This window comes from Pempheris klunzingeri, chromosome 6, assembly GCF_042242105.1.
Source record: "Pempheris klunzingeri isolate RE-2024b chromosome 6, fPemKlu1.hap1, whole genome shotgun sequence".
Lineage (NCBI taxonomy): Eukaryota > Metazoa > Chordata > Actinopteri > Acropomatiformes > Pempheridae > Pempheris > Pempheris klunzingeri.
The window spans coordinates 8354716-8374828 of record NC_092017.1 but is presented as its reverse complement, the minus strand read 5'-3'; the positions used below and the strand labels follow the sequence as shown (position 1 = coordinate 8374828).

The 20113-nt window shown below is 41.7% G+C and overlaps 3 protein-coding genes across 3 annotated transcripts in view; 2 read left to right on the top strand and 1 right to left on the bottom strand.

Moving 5' to 3' along the window:
• The window catches only part of rpp21 (ribonuclease P 21 subunit), a 54417-nt gene extending 36756 nt beyond the window's left edge, over nt 1-17661 (bottom strand). Inside the window, exon 1 of the mRNA XM_070832074.1 lies at nt 17649-17661. The gene's annotated coding sequence lies outside the window, so the exon portion shown is untranslated. The remainder of the gene's footprint in view (nt 1-17648) is intronic.
• On the top strand, nt 327-3339 carry cts12 (cathepsin 12). Its single transcript, XM_070831740.1, has 8 exons — nt 327-357; nt 1025-1170; nt 1262-1381; nt 2023-2187; nt 2282-2503; nt 2611-2779; nt 3020-3125; nt 3240-3339. The coding sequence occupies exons 1-8, from the start codon at nt 327-329 to the stop codon at nt 3337-3339; spliced, it is 1059 nt and encodes a 352-aa protein (XP_070687841.1).
• Nucleotides 4824-17523, top strand: lama3 (laminin, alpha 3). The gene is made up of 38 exons (XM_070832157.1): nt 4824-5035; nt 5920-6033; nt 6265-6377; nt 6467-6550; nt 6759-6862; nt 7284-7328; nt 7442-7608; nt 7759-7869; nt 8172-8283; nt 8472-8642; nt 9268-9464; nt 9560-9676; nt 9760-9914; nt 9991-10129; nt 10238-10337; nt 10429-10545; nt 10637-10807; nt 10944-11095; nt 11534-11740; nt 11876-12024; nt 12135-12297; nt 13017-13144; nt 13244-13394; nt 13565-13669; nt 13779-13912; nt 14008-14125; nt 14328-14462; nt 14544-14686; nt 14764-14886; nt 14986-15130; nt 15232-15341; nt 15456-15636; nt 16191-16340; nt 16447-16606; nt 16707-16834; nt 16933-17026; nt 17115-17222; nt 17328-17523. Exons 1-38 carry the CDS (start codon nt 4841-4843, stop codon nt 17471-17473), a joined length of 5142 nt encoding a protein of 1713 aa, XP_070688258.1. The 5' UTR covers nt 4824-4840; the 3' UTR covers nt 17474-17523.
• Nucleotides 17662-20113: the final 2452 nt, after the last annotated feature.

The following is a 20113-nucleotide window of genomic DNA, read 5'->3' as shown; positions in this document are numbered from 1 at the left end:
TTAACCTAGTGGCAGTACTTAAGTGTGCACGTCTTCCTCTTCTGGAAAGTTTGATGTCAGGTGTTATGGTCAATTATAAACCGGTATTTGAAGGATTTACAATATTGCAGCTTTAGCTCTCTCTGAATGATAATAGAGGAATTATAGAGGAGGAGCAGGGAAAGCGTCTTATTTTTGTTGACTAATGTCCCTCTCAGGTGCTGGCATAAGTGTTGATTTAGGGATTTTGAAAAGTATAGTGGAAACAGATACTTGTTGCAAGGCTATAAAAGGAGGGCTGAGAGTGAGTCTGCTGCTGTGTGACTGTCCAGAGACACTGTGAGACCATGGGAACAAAACAGGCTCACATCTATGCAGGTAAGCTGGACAAGGATTTTTATCTGTTATATTACACAGATGCTGATGTTTGCGAGTGTAGTATGTTGGCCTTAAGGTTCAGTTAGTCAGACACAAGTCTGTGGCAAGTTTCACTGACACTTTAAGAGAGGACAACCTCTGATAATTAAACTAATTAAAGTTTTAAACTAATTTGTACACGAAGCAACACTGCAGATGATTGTCCTCATTTATAATAGTTTAAATATCAGGGATATTGAATGTTTTTCATCAGTCATGATGGTCATGTTAGCAATTTTGGGACAAAAATGTCTGGACATAGCTCTTTATTCAGAGCACGTTTTTTTGCTGTTGATTAGCTAAAATGGTACATTTTGGACAAGGATACTGGAAATATGGCAGTTATGTAGTTTGTGTCAGAGAAAATACTCTGACACATAAATGACACTGATAAATGCCATATATCAAAATTAAATATGAATTAAAATTGAAGTTAGTTGATCCTCTGATACACTCAACGCAGGCAGGGTAAGCATAATAACTGGCATCTAAACACAGGTGTCAAAATATTTATGCCACTGATCATGCCTGTAAATGAGAACAATTAACAAGCTGTAATATTACTTTTTTTTTTTTTTGAAATAGCTGCAAACAAGAAATGTTATTGTGATGTTCTTGTCCCCTGCAGTCCAGCAGGCCAGCTTCCTGCTGAGAGCGGCTGTGCTCTCTGTCCTGCTGTGCGGCCCGCGGCACGTGGCGTCAGACTCAGATGAGGCGGTCCTGACTGAGTGGGAGATCTGGAAGAGCAGCAATGGCGTAGCCTATGATGAAAGAGTGAGACGGACTCCACGTCTAAGATACAAGCAGCATGAGTGCACATGTACTCTGAGTCACTTAGGTCATGTGTTTTGTTTTCATCTTACAGGACGACATGCAAAGAAGGGTCATCTGGGAGGAGAACAAGCGGATGATTGCAGACAATAATCAGTGGTTTTTCATGGGGTTGAGGCCGTTCGCTATGGTCATGAACAAATATGGAGACCTAGTAAGGAGCAGTGTTTTCCTCTCTATGCTAACAGCTCCACTGTGCACAATCTCAAAGTCACAGTCACATAATATTGTGTTTCCAGAGTGTTTGAAGAAAACATAAAGTTTTATCTTACACTTAACAGAATGCAGTCATTTTCCATTTTGGGAAATCCACTCATTCACTTTCTTGCCAAGAGTTTTATCTGAAGATAGATACCTCTCTCATATTCAGTTATTGGCCAGTTAGCTTAGCTTAGCACAAACACAGGAAACATGGGGAAACAGCTAGCTGTTCTGCCCAGGTGGTCACTGCTACTGGCACAGAAATACTCATGTACAACATGTTAAATACTGAGCTTTAGAGGTGCTGGTAGGTAGGTTTTGTTGTGCAGAAGCCAGGCTAGCTGTTTGTGCTAAGCTAAGCTAATCATTTCCTGGCTCCTGCTACATATCCTCTGTACAAGCATGAGAGCTGAACCAATCTGTCCTTGTACCTCTCAGCAACAAAGTAAATCACATTTATGATGATATTTTCCAAACTATCAAACTATTCCTTTTAAATTCTTTGGCTTAAATAGAAGGTAGGCGAAGCTGCTTTGAGTAATTGATTTGCCAAATAACATATCTTGTAACAATCTTTATGTTCTCCATATGTAGACGAGACAAGAATACCAGGTTTTGCAAGGTGCCACGATAGACGCCCAATTCGTGAAGAGAGGGAAGACCGTCTCGTCCCGTAGGCTGCGAAGCAATGCCAAGAAGTTAGAGGCAAGGTTTGTCGACTACAGGAACATGGGTTATGTCACTGAGGTGAAAGACCAGGTAGGACATTCCCAAGTCCACTATGTGTGGGTTCTATCCAGACTGAATCATGGGCACCTTTAAATCTACTATATGTTTTAAATGTCCTTCACAGGGTTTCTGTGGCTCGTGTTGGGCCTTCAGCACTACGGGAGCTATAGAGGGACAAATATACAAGAGGACAGGTCAGCTTGTGTCTTTGAGTGAACAAAACCTGGTGGACTGCTCCAAATCTTACGGTACCTATGGCTGCAACGGTGCCTGGATGGCCAACGCCTATGACTACGTGGTCAACAATGGACTACAGTCGACAAGCACCTACCCATACACCTCAGTGGTGAGGCTCAACCTGGTGGCTCTGCCTCCATCAAACAGTGAAACAGTTCATTTCAAACAGTGTGTCCAGCCTGCTGATAACTTTTAGATCTGCATTTCCTTCAACAGGATACCCAACCCTGTTACTACGACAGCAGACTTACAGTCGCTCACATCAAAGACTACAGGTTCATACCCAAAGGAGATGAGCAGGCACTGGCTGATGCTGTGGCAACTATTGGTCCAATCACAGTAGCCGTTGATGCAGATCATGCAAGCTTCCTGTTCTACAGCTCAGGTTAACTGTCTTAAATGCTCAATACAATCGTTGTTTAATATTTTCATACTAACAACGGAGGACAATTACTACATCTGTGTGAGTGATTAAATTATATTATTATCATTATATTATAATGTTGCTCGATGTCTATTGGATGTGCAAACATGACATTTTTAAATGTTACACATTAAGGTGATAATATGTCTCTGTTGTTGTGGCCAAACAGACGATTAATACAGGCTGAAATATCCCTGACAGGAATATACGATGAACCCAACTGTAATCCTAACAATCTGAGTCACGCTGTGCTGCTGGTTGGTTACGGCTCTGAAGGAGGCCAAGACTACTGGATCATCAAAAACAGGTCAGAAAACCCCAGGAAAACAAAAACACAACATGTTCTGCTATATAGGCCTACCACCTGTGAAAGTGCTTCCTGTGTTTTGTTTTAATAAGAATTGCTGATCTTTCTCTTCAGTTGGGGTACCAGCTGGGGTGAAGGCGGCTACATGCGAATGATCCGAGATGGCAGAAACACTTGTGGCATCGCGAGTTATGCCTTGTACCCTATTCTATGATTCTGATAAGGACTCTGTCAGTGGATGTCAGGAAACAGCATCGGTCACTGCTGATACAGCCCATGTTATCTCTAAAGCACTTCTGTCACAGCCTTATTTCCTGAATCCTCTGCTGAACCTTTCTGACACTGTAGACGTTTAGGTCAAAGACTCTTTTACAGTGAACACACCGCTTCTCTCAGGGATGTAGTATGCACACACAGAAATTCAGTTAGCCTTGCAAAATTTTTACTGATTGGTCAAACTCACAAAATATGAAAAACTGCAATTTAAATGATGACAGTGACACTATGTTTGGACGGAAGTTGCATTTATAAGCAATAAAATACACTCAGGAATTTTTCAACTTCAGCCACTCTTGGTCTGGTAAACTTACAGTAGTGTATTACTGATTCTGTAGCTAATTCAATTTAGCTAAACAGTTCATCATTTAGCATTATCCCAAAAGGCCTGGTCACACCTGCTCTAAAAAATGGGCGGTCAAATCAATTATTCAAATGGAATCATCAGGTAATTTTGAGTTAAACTCTGACCTGTGAGTTTGTGCAGTTAACCAATAGCCATTTTGACAATGCTGACCTTTGAGGGTAGCAAAAGCTACACAAGTTCACAATCCTTATTCTAAATATTCATAATTACCACCACAATGTAGCTCTTTCTAGTGTGATCAAGACTCTAACTATCATCTGTAGCCACAGTAGCTACTGTTCCACAAGTCACAGTCTCGCTTTAACAAATGAGTTGTAATTATTCATTACCCTCATATGATCCCATTCATGTAGCCTACTAAACCAATAAAAAGTACATCAGGGTGCCCTGCTTGTGAATTTCACTGTTTTTAACTGTTATTGTTATATATTCATACTGCAAAGCTTTGACTGTTTGTTTTGGTTTTTTCATTATCTTGTATTTGATAGAAAGAAGAGAAAAGACATATTGAGATGGGGAGGGATGGAGGTGTGGTGGTGGTGGTGGTGGTGGTGGGGGGGGGCACAGCGGTGTCCTCAGTGATTCAGGCCTCAGTTTGAATCTGTTTAAGACTCAACAAATAAAATGGTGCTTTGTATTTTCAATGCAATAAAAGTTTCAGTTTTTTTTCCTGTGGCCTATTATTCTTACATTTTACTTTACCATCATAAACACTTTTCAATCATAAAGTGGAATGTTTTAACTTCTGGACTGATAATAATAATAAAGTGGAAAAACATTTTCTCCCGAGTGTATTTGTCACTTGCTCTGCACAGTTCACAGACATTCCCCACTGCGTCCTAAAGGCCTTAATGTCAGCAAGTACAACCACACCTAAGTGAACCTTGAGCCTAACTGTGCACCAGCCTGCACTCATCCACACTCACTGTTTCTTACCATCCGGCTTTCCTTTGATGTGTCTCACTTAAGAAGCTCCAAGGGTCACCTACCTGTGAGGAGGAGGAGCACTCAGAGAGAAGGAGAGGAAGGCTTTTTCACTGCAAGTCTCACATGGCTTTCAGAACAGCTCGTAATGCAGCGGAATATGCATTTACTTTGCAGTGCAGTGTGGTTGCTTTTGCTTTGCTTTGCTCCAGTTTGTTCTTCCTTTGACCAACATTCAAAGTGTCGGCATGACAGACACCCTCTGATCCAACAGAAGACACACGGCTCGAAAAAATTCTGTGATCCCTCCTTCAGCAACCAGACAGCAGGTGCTATCATTCAGGTACTGCAGCTATTTGTTGGGCTTTCTGCTGCACAATACGGTTCTATTGTTTCACACCCAGTGTGGAGATTATGATGCAGTCAGGGAATCATTTCATGAATGAGATTGTTTTCTGACCTATTTTTAAAATTTTTTATTTTATTCTGATATGAGTGTATTAAGCTATAAAGTACATTTTTGAGGTAACTTGCACTTTACTCAAATATTTCCATCTTAGGTTACTTTATACTTGTGCATCTCTTCAATTTGGAGGCAAATCTTATAATGTAGTCATATAAAGTAAATACATAACACTGAAATGGGCCATTCTGCATAATGATTACTTTTACCTCATGGACTTAATGTATGATTTGATACAACAACTTTTGTACTTTTGAGTAAGATTTTAAATGCAGGACTTTTACTTGTAACAGAGTATTTTCATATGTACATGTAGTAGGGCTACTTTTACTTAAGTAAAAGATCTGAATACTTCTTCCACCACTGTGCATTTATTATGTTTCTGGAATAAAAATAATTTCTACGATATCCTAAACTCAATCGTAGACCCTCATTCCAAACCGCCATCAGGGTACATAATGTCCATGTATCTGTCCAAACACACACTCTCTGCAGTGTGTACCATGTGTGTTTCTCTCTGCCTGCATGTCACACCCTGATTTACACTCAGACCAGCAGAGACGATTAATTTTCTTAGCGGCAAATGCATCTGATACTGTGTGTAATTAATAAGATGAAGTTCGCATGCTCTTGCAATGAATCACTGAAGTGCAGCGTGATTACTTAATGATAATGGGTTTATGTTGAGTAGGTCACTGGTGTTGGAGTGTTTGCTTGTGTAAAATGTCCCACAGTCGACTGTTCAGCTCTCTGTATCTGTACAGAAGTGCAGCTCTGGCTTCTACAGAGAGTGGGCTGGACCGCGCAGGGGTCAGTGTGTGCCATGTAGCTGCAACAGACTCTCCACTGAGTGTGATGAGCTTACGGGGAAGTGTGTGGTTAGTGTTCACACACACACACACACGCACACATGCACACACATTATCTGACCACTGAATGTATAAGCACCTTAATTGTTTTCACTTTGTTTTATATCTAATGTTAGGCTGTTTAATATAACCCAACGTCACAAGTTCAATTCTTGATTTACAGCACATTTCTGGAATTTGTGGGCCAAAGCAGACATGGCACGTGTTGTTGATGTTGTGTTTCATCTACCTGACCTCCAGAAATGTAAGTTCAACACTATTGGGGACCACTGTGAGCGCTGTAAAGAGGGTTACTATGGAAACCCAGCCAGCAGGACCTGCCGTGCCTGTCCATGCCCGTTTACATGGAATAAGTCAGTCAGTTTTCATTACTCTGCTCAAGCAAGCTCAACTGATTTTTGCTCTGTAACCATACAAAAATCTTTATTCCTTCTCTCCATAGTTTTGCCTTGGCCTGTCTGGACATCGGATCAGGAGTGACTGAATGTTTGTGTAAACGTGGTTACAGTGGAACCAGATGTGAGAGGTGTGTCTGCCGCCAAACACAGGCATAATTTTGCATAATCAAGATAATTATCTGTGCACTAAAATGTTGCATCATAACCTCTATTGTCCATTATTCACAGCAAGGCATGTGAATTACATATATACATAACCATATATACAAGATCTGACACTAGAAATATAAGAGCTAAAAATCAGCTCTCCTTTCTGTTTTTCCTCTCTTTGTTAAGATGTGCATTTGGCTACTACGGTAATCCAGTGGTGCTCGGAGGCAGCTGCAAGCCCTGTAATTGCAAGACCGGCACATGGAACATTTGTGATTCTCTGACTGGAGGTAAACATATTTTTCATACAAATACAGGCAAATAAAATGGCTTTTAGTGAAATAGAAAGTCATAGCCATCAGTTCCCCTAATATACTGAATGTTTTTAACACTAACCAAAAGCCATTTCCCACAATTTCTTGTAGATGCTATGTTTTGAAAAGGTGTGTGATTTAATGTTGGATTTCCATGAAGTTGGAGAACCCACAAGAGACAGATTTTTAAAAGAATGGGCAAAACCAAAAAACACTTGAGCCTACATTTCCCACAATGCAACCAATAAGACCTTTTTTTTGCCTGATGCTTCCAGCCGGAAAAATACACACGTTGATGTGAAAGTTTGCAGGCGTTGCTGCAGGCCTTCTGGTGTAAACATGTAGAAAGTAAACTAATCTTAACATAATTCACTTTAATATCCTTTCCTTTTAACAGAGTGCATCACATCTGGTAACGGCAGCTGTGGTGATCGCTGCCAAGGTGACTTTCTGCTGAACATTCATCTCACAGTCATGAATATGAAGAATTAAACACAGTCCCCAAGACATTACAGTATTCTGTGTTTTTTACTGTCTCCTGGTGTTTACTGCCAGACTGTGACAGCTGCACTGTGGCCTTACTGCTGGACTTGGAGAGTACGGATGATGTCCTGGCTCGGCTGAAGCAACAGCTGCAGGACATCACTAATGGGGCCGGATCACTCTCCAGGCTGCACCACCTGGGAGCCAGCATCTCTGAAGCCAAGGTGCTGTCCGTGCAGGTTTCAAGCATCCATGTGTGCAGTCACGAACTGCCCTCAAAAACATCTCCTGCAAAGAAAGTTTACCAAAAGAAAAACTTTTGTTATATTTGTGTCGCACAACAATGTTTTTCAGTGTTCGGGGTACCTCTCACCTCCTCTGTTTTGTAGATTCTGGTTGGGAGGTACGGCGCTGCTGTGAGACATCTGGATCCAGAGCTTAAACAGCTGGAAGCAGATGTGAATGTTGTCGCTGTTGGCTTGAGTCAACTGATTGAGGAGGTACCTGCAGTGAATCCTCCTCGGTTAATCAAACTGATACTCCAGCAGGAGTTAAGGAGGATAATTGCGTTTTTGCAAAATTTGTAAATGTAAATTTTTGTTTGGATACTGCAGGTGGTATTTTTATAAACTGTAATCAGTTCATTTACTTATTTATTTATTTCATCATGTGTCAGACAGACATCACATATGTCAGAAAGTGATGAACTGCTGTGTTTTATGAATTAATTCTCTCTTCTGTGTAAAGTCTTAATGTATAAAAACTGATCTGAAAACACACACAATTATTATCAACTTTCCAGGTGCCTGAAGTTGTGTCGCCTCTGGAGAATGTCTTGCAGAATGTGAATGGAACAAAGTTAAAGGTAGAGGATCTTCACTCTGAAGCAGACGCTCTCCTCACAGCAATGCAAGGTGCATCACTTCAACATTGATATATCTTTTATGTATTATTAAGCGACTAACTTTAATACTTTTTGTTAAGTGATGTCAGACCAGTAGATGATTCCTGATTTTCCTGCCCAAGACTTGGTTAGGTCAAAGTGGGCCGTAGCCACAGAGGTGCCATGAACAGCAGTGTCTCTATTAATGTGGTTTGTCAGATTTGATGAAGCAGCCAACCGAGATGAAACCTGGAGGGTCAGTGACTCTCTCTGAAAACGACAAAGGCAGGATGATGGAGGAGGCTCAGCGCGTTCTGCAGGAAATGAGAGTGCGAGGCTGCTCTGCTCAGAGAGACACAGCTGGCAGAGAGCAGGACGAGGCACTCAAATGTGAGATTTTCCATTCATCTACTTGTTGGCTGATTTCTGGCATCACGCCAGTGTTTGGCTCCTCTCTCTACTGCGAACCACGTTCACTTCACAATGATGTGAAGTGGAGGGCACTTCATCAAGGGTGGGCCACTTTAAACAACTTACAAATCTCCAACTTTTGAAGCTGGAACCTCCATAACAAATACAAGTAGTTTGTTTATCACTTCTCTTCTAGGTTTTATTGACAACAGCAGCCTTCTCACGAGGAATAAAAAAAAATCTAGATTAGAGATTAGAGACATTTTGGGAAATACGTATATTCACTTTCTTTGGAGAGTTTGATGAGAAAACCAGTATCACTCTCATATCTGTACACTAAATATGAAGCTGTTCACCTGTATCACCTGTTAGCTTAGCTCAATGGAAACTGGCAACAAAATCTGCAAAACAGCATGTTTGATAAAGATGGTCAGGCACTTCCTGAAGTGACTCCACATAGAGAATAAGGTAGAACATGTTAAATAGTGAGCTTTAGGAGTGCTGGTAGGTTTTAACACCAATTACACAACAATAAACCAATTAATCAATGCAACTGTCTAGACTGACTCAACATGTAAAATCCATATCTGTGTGTGCTCCTCAGTGTGGGACATGATCAGGAATAACAAAACAGTTGCTGTGGGAAACGACCAGACAGTATTAAATCAGACTGCAGACTCTCTGATGGACTCAGGCTCGTCTCTGAGGGAGGTGGCTGGGCTGCTGACAGACGCAGGGGACAGAGTTAACACGACACGGGGCCTTAACATGAAAAGTCGTACTACTCTGCAACATCTGGAGGTGATGAGACAGACAGCTGCCGTCGGTAATGTCATACATTTCACACTCCGTGGTGTCATGCAGATGCTATCACCTCTCTTTGTTCGTTTTGGCAGCACCTTCAGGCCCAGCTGGGGAGAGAACAAGAAGCACTCCTTCCTGTGACTGAGATGACTAAAGAGCTGCTAAAGAATATTACCCACATCTTTTTAATGCTTGAGGAGATTAAAAGAGTAAGCAGGCATCTTTTACCGCCACGGTTCCATTAGAAGAGTTTTGAAGTTTGCAAACTGTGTTTATGGCGTGTAAATCGCAGGAATTCGAGGATGATGCAGCGCGGCTGGATGGTGCCAAGCTGGCACTATTTAAGAGGCTGAATAATATGTTTCAAATGATGACAAAGATGGCTATTGTAACCAAGGCCGAGGGGCATGCAGAGGAGCTCGGCAGACTGGCAGCAGAATTACAACAGTGAGTGTGAAGCAGAGGAAATGCAGAAAGCGGATAGATACAATATTGATTAACACCATGCTACATGCTGTTGCAGAGTGCTTCATGATGCCACCAACAGTACTGACCCGCTCAGTGTCCTGGGTACAGGAGCTTATAACAGCATCATAAATACCACAGAAAAGGCACAGATGGCAGCAAATCAATCCATAGAGGCTGCTGATCAAACATTAAAGGTAACTCAGGTACTATTAGTAGTGCTGAATGATAATATGATTATAAAAAAATTATGATAATAGAAATATTGATTAGAAATAATACAATTATTCTGCTACATAAATCAGGATGTGGAGGAAGGAGGTGTGTTCCACAGGGCTGAAGCACTCAAAGAGAATTCAACTTGTGTATGGACAGAAGCCAACAAGACTCAGAGTGATCTTGAAAGTGTGTAAACAGCATCAGTGGTGACAAGTCAGATGCATTCTACTTATTTTTTGAATGCACCAAAGTGAAAAGCTTTCCTGTTTCTGAGCAGTGCTGTCACATACAATCAACTCCCACAAAGATCGTGCGAATGAGCAAAAGCAAGAAGGCGAATCACAGAAAATGGACATCTCAGCCGTCAGTGATGACCTGAAAAAGATCAAAAGAGGTTGGTGGTTTTTGTGTCATTACAGACATGAAATGGCGGATTACGCTCTGTACCTGGGTCACGGTGGATCATGGTGGTCTTTTGATTTCAGATGACACAGAAGTCCTGATAGAGTCTGTGAAAACAGCTGCGTCTGCGTCCAACTTCACAGTCAGTGACATAACAGAGAGACTGAGGAATATGAGCCAGGAAGTGGAAAGAATAGCTGCAGCCAATATCAGTGTGAATACATATGACATACTGACTGATGCAGACCAGGCATGTGAGTATCTAACGGTACAAAACAGCCACCACCTTTTTTCCTTTTTTGAAACTATTGGATCCATTGAATTTCATCTTGCCACTGGTATCTTACAACTTCACAGTTTATTTGTTCTGTCTGTTTTCTGTCTGTTCAGTGACAAACTTGAACACATCCCTCCCTGTGTTGAGAGACAAAATCACTAAAATTGAGGCTCTCAGCGGGAAGGTCCCTCCTACTGCCAACATGTCAGAAAGCATCAGGAGAATCAAGGACGTGATAGAGGAGACAAGAAACTTTGTTAATAGGGTAAATTACTAATTTTGTAATAAACTTGTTTATTAAAGGCAGAGTCTGCACTGCTGGAGAAACTAGCAAAAGTTACTAAAGTTAGTGCTGGAGGATGAGTCCACGACGTGATGAGAAGAATGGCCAATGCTGCCGCAAATCTAAAGTTACCTTGACTTAAATTTTAGCTGCACTTTCTCCTCAATTCTTGTGTGACTAGCTTGCTAGCTTTAGCTTTGTGGAAGGCTCTGGTCATGCACGATGGGTGCACCAGCAGCATGTGTGCAAGTAGACAGGTACATCAAACAAGGGTAAAATGTCCATTTGTATTTGAAACAGGTCAAGAATTATCAATTGACTCTGTAGTTCCTCTCTACTCTACTCTTACCGCTCTCACAGTGTCAGGACAGGACAAAACACCTTTTCATGTATCATGTATATGTAACAATCTTCTCACAGCTCTCAGTTGCCACCACTTTCAACGGAAAAGTTTACGTCGAGCTTCGTCCTCCAAGAAGCATTGAAGACATAAAAGCGTTTACAGCTGTAGATCTGCTTCTCAATCGCCATCAAAACAATCCCTCCAAGGCCGACCACAGGCGTAAGCGACGCCAGGACAAACACAGACATGCTGGCTTCTTTGTTTTCTACCTGGGCAACAAGGATGTGAGTATTCCTCCTCTAAGTATAGCAACACAGCTGATGTACCAAGTGCAGCTAACAGGAAATGATATTGAGTGGTAAAATCTTTTAAAATATCTGTTTTTTTAATTGTCTGTCATGTTCTTCTTTCATTTTCAGGGTGTGGGAGACTACGTTGGGATGGCAGTTAGAAATAATGTGTTGTTTTGTGTCTATAAGTTGGGAGGAGTTGTCCATGAGGTGAAAACCAGCCAAATAACAACCACCAGTGTGAACTCCACAGACTTTGACAGGGTTATCTTCCACAGGTACTCCATACAGAAGCTTAGAGAGTAAAGATGATTTTCTACCTCAGCATTTCCTCCTCCACCACATCTAATAAGAGGAGATTATCTGTGTGTGCCAACAATTTTTGCAGAGTTTACCAAGATACTGAAGTTAACATCACACAGAAGTTCACATCACAGACGCCCGTCAGTCTCTCTCCCAAACGTCACCTTCCAAACACGATGACCACCATCCTCCAACTGGATCCAGACAGTGTTGTTTTCTACGTGGGCGGCTATCCCGAGGACTTTACAGTAACAAGTCACTGCTGTCATTTCATTAATCCTGCATGTTTTTACTTTTCACACTAAATCAAAGAAAACACTTCTGCCAGACAAGGCTTTTATTGATTTGTATTGGCACCCAGTGGGTGTCTTAGGTATGACACAACATCCAAAACCCCAAACCCTAACCAGTAAACAAGCATATCTGCAGAGTGTCTTTCAATGATAGCAGCTCATTTCCTCCAAAAAAATAAAAATAGGGAATGTTGAGAACAAAATGCTCATGATTAATCACGATTTTGACTTGCTACGTTTAATTTACGAGATGATAAGTCAACATTTTGACTTTTTGCAGGTTGGACACCCCAGTAAATCAGTGTGTAGGGAAATAATTTAGAAACTAGACTTACTAAATACTAAATGTATATTCAAAAGCACATGCTGGACCACTAACTTATAGTTATGATCCTGCTAGGAGTCCAAGAGAAAAAGAATCTATCTATTTTCTTGTATATTGTTCTTTCCTTGGCCGAAATGAGCTTCCAGATAAATAAGTGTCACAAACTATAAAGTCAAAGATAATTGTTGTGAATTAGCATGCATACAGACCATCCACCACCCTTTTGTGGGAAAAAGTAATCATCGATCTACTGCGCAGGAAAATATGGTCCAGTCTCATGAAATTATGCTCAGTGAACTCCATTCATGACATGTTTGCATTTTATTCACTTTTCTTTTGATTCCCGTAGCCTCCAGTGGAGCTGCATTACCCCAACTACAGAGGAGCAATGAAACTCTCCTACATCAACGACGATCCTGTTTGTCTGTTTAACTACAAGCATGCCGTCAATATGGATGCAAAGCAGCCCCCTATCATGTAAGAATAACAGAAGTTTCAAAATGTTCCTCAGCTTGTGGCGGTCTGTTCTTACTAAAAATGGTCAGATTAAAATGAAATCCTTCTCTATCTGCGTAGGATTCCCCAGTCAGAGGTGTCTGATTATTATGAGGGAACAGGTTACCGCATGGCGTTCATAAAGAAGCCTTACAAGAAAAAGAGAAGACTATTCAAGTTTCACACAAACAGCCGAGAGACAAACGCCTTGTTATTCTACATTGGAAATGAGGTATGATGTTTCTAACTGAGCTGAACAGATTTCTGGAAGCAGTCGAACACTTAACGGATGATAATTTTCTGCTCTAAAAACAGAAAATTAGATATTATCTGTAAAGAAAGTGGAAGGGAACATTGTCTTTGGTATGAAGCATGACAGATGTTGTGTTTTATCTGTTACAGGAGTGTTTCTTCTGTGTGTTTGTGGAGAGAGGCTTCCTGGTGCTTCGAGGGCAGCAAGCAGGCAGAGAGCTCAGAGTTCAGAGTGCTGAAAAAGTGTCTCTGTTTGTAAGATGATTTAACACTCGTATCTTTACATAATGAACATCGAGCAGCGCTAGCTTCATGAAATCACGCCTTTGCTTCTGCTCCACTAAAATGAAGCGTCCTGTCTCAGGACAAACTGTTTGCGATCACCATTGCAGACACGTTCACTGTGCACTATGGACCAAAGCGCATCGCCACAGGTCACAATCAGACAAACTACAAGAGTTATTACATCGGGGGTCTACCAGCACAGCTCAGACTGAGGTAACCAAACAGATACATGCAGCATTCACAGCTTTAGCTCACCAGATTAGCCTTTTGCACTGTTTTTTCTGTCTGTTCACACCTTTGAATCTCAGACACAACATCACAGCTCCACCGTTGAGAGGATGTGTGGATCACCTGACAGAGGATGCTGAGATCGTCGAGTACAACAGGACCATAGGTGTCAGCAATGGATGTCCAGTCTCACAACTGGTAAAATGCCAAAAGGAGATGACCAGCATACGTGGCTGCTCTATGTCTCATAGCTAACTCATTAGTCATTAGTTTAGTTTTATTGTTTATGAATTCAACTTTAACAAAAGGAAGAATGTGTAATTCCTTCTGTCAGAAGTGAGCCACAGTCTTGCTTTACAATAATTGAGAGATGGTGTGTTTGTGTTTGTGGTTTGTGCAGGGTGTTCGCTCAGCCATGCTGTACTCAGCTCTGTCTGTCGATCCCCCGTTTGTCGGGGGTGAAGAGCCGCTCAGAGTGTGTCTGGGCTTCAGGAGCACACACAGACACGGGACTCTTCTCAGGAGCAGCGCTCAGGTAAACATGCCTCACGTCCAGAAGAGAACCAAAAGCTGAAGATCTAGATGGCTCTGTCTTCTACTTTCTGATCTTCTGCAGGGCTCCACGTCTGTCCACGACCTCCAACTGTCCCTGGCTGGTGGTTACGTTGTGTTTCATAGTAATAATTTCACCCTGATGTCAGATAAAAAGTACAGCGATGGGAGCTGGCACTATGTGTGTGCAGTATGGAGGCCAACAGGGTAAGACGTGTCCTACGTTTTGTCAACAATTGTACTTTTATCTTAAATTTAAAAACATTTCTGAACCATTTTCTCAGGTTGGAACTCAGCATTGATAATGTCAAAGTGATTCAGGGACAGTCACCCCATAGCTGGCCAGTGGAGCACAATGTACAAGGGAGGAGGTTCAAAGGCTGCATCGCTAACCTTTACACAAGGAGGTTTGGAAGCATGTTCACATTTTGTAATGCCACAGCTATTTGTCATTTTCTCCTACAATAACATAACTTCATGTTTTCTAAAAATATAATCTGACACAGGCTGGAGCAGAACTTTAGACCTGCTGATCTAAGCTCATTTTCACTGATGGGAGATGTAGTTCTTGGCCTGTGCAGCCTCCACCCTCCACCGTACACCAAGCTTTTACCAGCACCTGTGATGAAAAGGCGCCAGAGGCACAAACCTGTGAGCCCAACAAGTCATTATTTCTACAGCACATCATAATTATGCTGCTTTTATAATTAGTAAGAGATGAGGGTCATTTCTCTGCTGTGCGCTACATTCAGGCTCCAGCAGGCAGCCAGTGTGGACCCAGGCGAACAAGCCGTGGTGAATACCAGCTCTCAGAGGGCAGCTGGCTCAGTTATATCCTGCCACAACAGGACCTTAATTACAGGTGATAATAAAATGTAGAAATATTTGTCTAATAAAAACCTCTCTTAATTTTTTCATTTCATCCATCTATTCATTCACACGAACAGTAAAAGAGCTGTATTCTCTTGTGTCTCAGGCCTCACTTCTCTCTTGACATCAAGACCAAGTCGTCCAAAGGGCTGATCCTCCATGTAGCAGGGAGAGGACTCGTGCCCCTGCTGGCTCTGTACGTGGCCAATGGCAAGATCAAGATGTCACTTGGGCAAAACAGAATCATCCAGCACAAGGAGAAGAGCAACGACGGGAAGTGGCACAGAGTAAGGTCAAACAGGGGCCCTCTCTGTCGAGCTTTTCTTTCCTGTACCACACAGGTTACTATGAACGCCGTTTGAAATTCACAGGACTGTTGAGTCCTCATTTACACACAGGAGAAATTTGTAGTTGATAGCTGAAATGACACTCATCTCTCGCAGATTGTATCAGCTGTAGTTAGGATAAGCTAATGCTTATGTTGAGACTCTCCAGCAGTAGAGTGGGTCCACTAATTGGCTGGCTCCTCCACTCCGCATGTTCAAGTGTCCTTGGTCAAGATACCGAACCCCAGACTGCCCTTGAAGGCTGTGGCTTCGGTGTGTGAGTGTGTGGGTGAATGATTAGCTCCTCCTGATGAGGAGGATGGCTCCTTGCATAGTAGCCCCTGACACGAGTGGATGAAAATGTATGTGAATGGGTGAACGTGAATGTACTGTAAAAGCACTTGAAGTGGTTGAGTGGTTGAAGGACTAGAACGGCGCTATACAAGTGCGGTACATGAAAATGACGGGTTTGGCAAGTACAACACTATCTAGATCGGTTGTCTGCATGCGTGCAGGTGGAGTTCAGTGTGGAGAAGAGCACTTTTCATCTGCTGGTCGATGGGATCCGTGTGACTGATGGACATCTACCAAACAATGAGGGATCATCTTTAGACCTGCACGGCCCTGTGTATCTGGGAGGGGATCCCATGAGAAAAACCACAAAAGTCTGTATCATCCAATAGTGATGTTGCATATGCTCCCATATTTTTTTTTTTTTTGTATTTTGTTTGTTTACATATTGACCCTTTTTTTCTTCCTCTCCTTCCTCAGGGACACATCGTTCCCATGAACAGTGTTACTGGTTGCATACGGGATTTCAAAATGAATGATGCCGTCATTGGGGAACCTGTGGCAAGCCACAAAATGTTACCCTGCTTTGATGGGCGCACAGAGATGGGGACATACTTTGGTGGCGGTCATATCATCTTAGGTTTGACAAATTTCACAGATCCAGATTCTGTTTTCAGTATTTGAGTGAAAGTTACACCAAACACTGACCTCAAATCTCATGTGAAATATGTCGGTTTTAGATAATTACTTTGACGTCGGCTCCCAGTTTGTGTTGACCTTCGAGGTGCGTCCTCACCACCTGACAGGTCTTCTCTTCCACGTTTGGAATCGCAAGACCAGCCTTAATGTGTTCTTAATGGAAAACAAGGTGAGACCTTTCACTCTTGAATGAATGACAGCTGACCAGGCAGCAATTCACAAGTGATTGAAACATCATGTTTAACCACTATAACCTTTTATCACCAGGTGGGTGTCAAAGTGAATGATGGAAACGGTGCCGTCAGTGTCTCAGTGACTCCTCGTGAGAGCCTCTGTGATGGGAAATTTCACATGGTTACAGGTACGACTTTTCATGTTGACAACATCACACAGACCTGATAACACATGAGTGGCTCTGAATTTTAAATTTTCACGTTATCGTCCTCCAGTTTCCAAACTACACGGAGCTGTTAAACTAGTGGTGGACTCCATGTCTGAGCAGAAAGCCGTCCCCTTCACACCCACCTCGCACTCACTGGACACACTTTACATTGGAGGTAAAATCATCAAACTCATCACAGAATCGCATTAAAGAAAATTCTGCAATTTGTGAGAGTGTGTGTGATGCTCTCCTCTTTCTGTGTTTTCTTTTCTCCATTCAGGGACAACAAAGCAAAACCGAGTCCCGGTGGCTTCACCATTTGTGGGCTGCTTGCGAAACATGAAGCTTAATGGAAGCCGTGTTGCATTTGAGACAGGCTCCGCAGTGGTCAACCTTGTGAGCATCAATATGTGCCCTGCAGACTAAGAACATGTAATGAATGGAAGATGCACCATCTTTTTTAACCCCACAGACCCTTTGATATTATTACAAAGCCATATTGTGCAGACAGGCTTTGTTGAACATATTACTTGTGGAGCCAAAACTCCCTTTAGCTGCTGTGGTTGCTACAAATGTCAAACTTTTCATTGTCACACGGCACGTGCAGCTCCAACTGATACCAGTGACAGATTTATCACTCAAAATAACTAATCCAGTGGCTCTTGATTTCTGACAGAAGTTGACCAAAACCTTTTGCCTTCTCATTTCTATCTCTTTCTAAAAAAAGCCCTCAATAGTGGATGAGAAGACATGGAAGTAAAGAGAGAGAATTGTAAGTTTGAAAAGTTTGATTATGAAAGTCAATTAATTCTAACACGACCCAGTTCCACTGCTGAGCTGAAATATTTGGACAAGCAAGACAGAGATTAGATTTATGCTTTATTGTTTGAATTTTGAGTATTGGAGACATTTAGGATGAGGGTTGATTGACTAATTTTAACAATATCTCATGTATCGAGTTTAGCAGGGGTTGGTGGAGTCTAAACTCATCCAAATCCAACAGAGCAGGACAGAGCCACCAGCGTTAGCCTGATAGCATCCAGGGCCAGCTTCAACACAGCGAGCGAGCACTATGTGGTCAATGTGCTGGTCGTGAACATGCTTTTTATGTTACCTATAACCCAACAAAATAATGTAATGTGAAACAATTGTGTAGTAAATGCTGCACATGACATCTACGCTTATATTTGATGCAACAGTGCAGCCATAAAAATGGATTGGATTCAAATTAAATGCATCTGTACAGCACTGAAACAGAATTCAATAATATCACATATTAGTGTTTTATGTACTGTGAAACTCAAACTCAAAGGGGAATTTATAGGAAAAACTGGGAACATCAGGGTCCAAACAGTAACGTCTCTGCAGTGCTGTGTTATTAACACTGTCCATGGTAAAAATTAAGTGGAAAATCACAGTAAAGACATGAAATATGCTTTTAGATTAATCGTTTGTGTTAATAATTTATAAATCACACTGGCGGCCTCTGACTTTTTTATTTGGCAATTTTCTAATAAATTCTATATTTTTTCATTTTAATTGTGATCCGTGGGTACTTAAAAATAAATCTGCTTTAACTCTACGACTCTTTAATTCGGGCATTATTTAATTGCACATGATTTGTTTCACTCTGCAATAGTGATGCAGAAAGCAACCTAAAAATGAAAAGTAATTCAAGTACCTTTCTATGATCCACCCCATCTACTGCTAAGGCGGCAAGGCAGTGAAAGAAATTATATGCAAAAACTATGTGACATGTTTGTGACTTGCTAGCAATCCTATTTAAAGCTGCCCGGTAACACAGCAGCAGAGACTGACTTATTCATGGCCGTCTGTCATCTGTCATTTCCTCACATTGCTGTGTGTATATCCGGTCTTTTCACTAAAGCTAACCATGTAAAGCAGAAGGAGCAGTGCAACATCACAGTTGTACAGTTGTTGTACAGCTCTTTGTTTAAATTCTAATGGTGATTTATTGTGTGTTAAAACACCATATAGAGGCATAATGATGTTTAAACTTCAGTAGCTCAAACATCATGTGGCTTTTGACCCCCAAGTATCAGACTGACAGCTGCTGTTCCACTTTACTGCCAAAACACAGGAACACTCCGCAGACACAAGCAGACACATCAGTGTCGGCCTCAGAGCAGCGTTACAACATGACATGCTCAACACTGAAACTGTTTGAACGGGTTTAATATTCAATCTGACATTCTACTTTTGACCATGAGATGGAGTGCTTAGCCAGATGCAGCGTATTCATTCAATCTGCTCTGAGCAAAGTTCTCTCTGTATGTGGTAACAGGTAGTATCTCTGTTGGCATTGCGTGTCTCTCTGCATAGATTAAAATCACCTGTCCCTCATCTGTAGGAGTCACACCAGCAGCTCATCAAAAAGCAGCGCACGCTCTGTGGCGTGTGTCATCTTCGCTTGCTTTGATGTCATCACAGCTCTCAAATGCACAGCAGGTGAGTTGGAGACTTACCCACAGGTGTGCCTCCATCTGTCTGTCTCTGTGTGCTTTGTTATGTACCGATGACATGCCCAGGATGCATCCTTTCTTTTTCAGGGTGCACTTTCTGCAGGCTGTAGACTTCTGTGATCCTGAACAGGACCAAACAGATGATGAATGTAACACACATATAAAGCAGCTACAATGGTGAGCCATTTAACTTCCCAACCAGCACTGTGTGCCAGCTACAAGAGGTCTGACTTTAACCACTTAGAGAAACTACCAAACGGTCGAAGAACAGTCTGCAGGTCACATTAGTCTCAGTTCAACCAAACTACCGTACATTAAGAATAAGAATGACTTTATTTATCCCGGAGGAAATTGTTGTGCCAGAGTGCAGTACAGAGGTCAAGTCACAACAATACAAAATACTGAAATACAAAATTGAACAGAAACTTAGACACAATAAAATACAATAAAATCAAATAGTCTGTCCCTTTTTAAAACAAAAAGTACAGATTGAAAAGTACAAATTTGTGAAAAGTGTCACAGTGTGTGAGGTGAAGTGTGCAAAGTAAGTGAAACTATACAGAATAGAATACTTTAACAATTA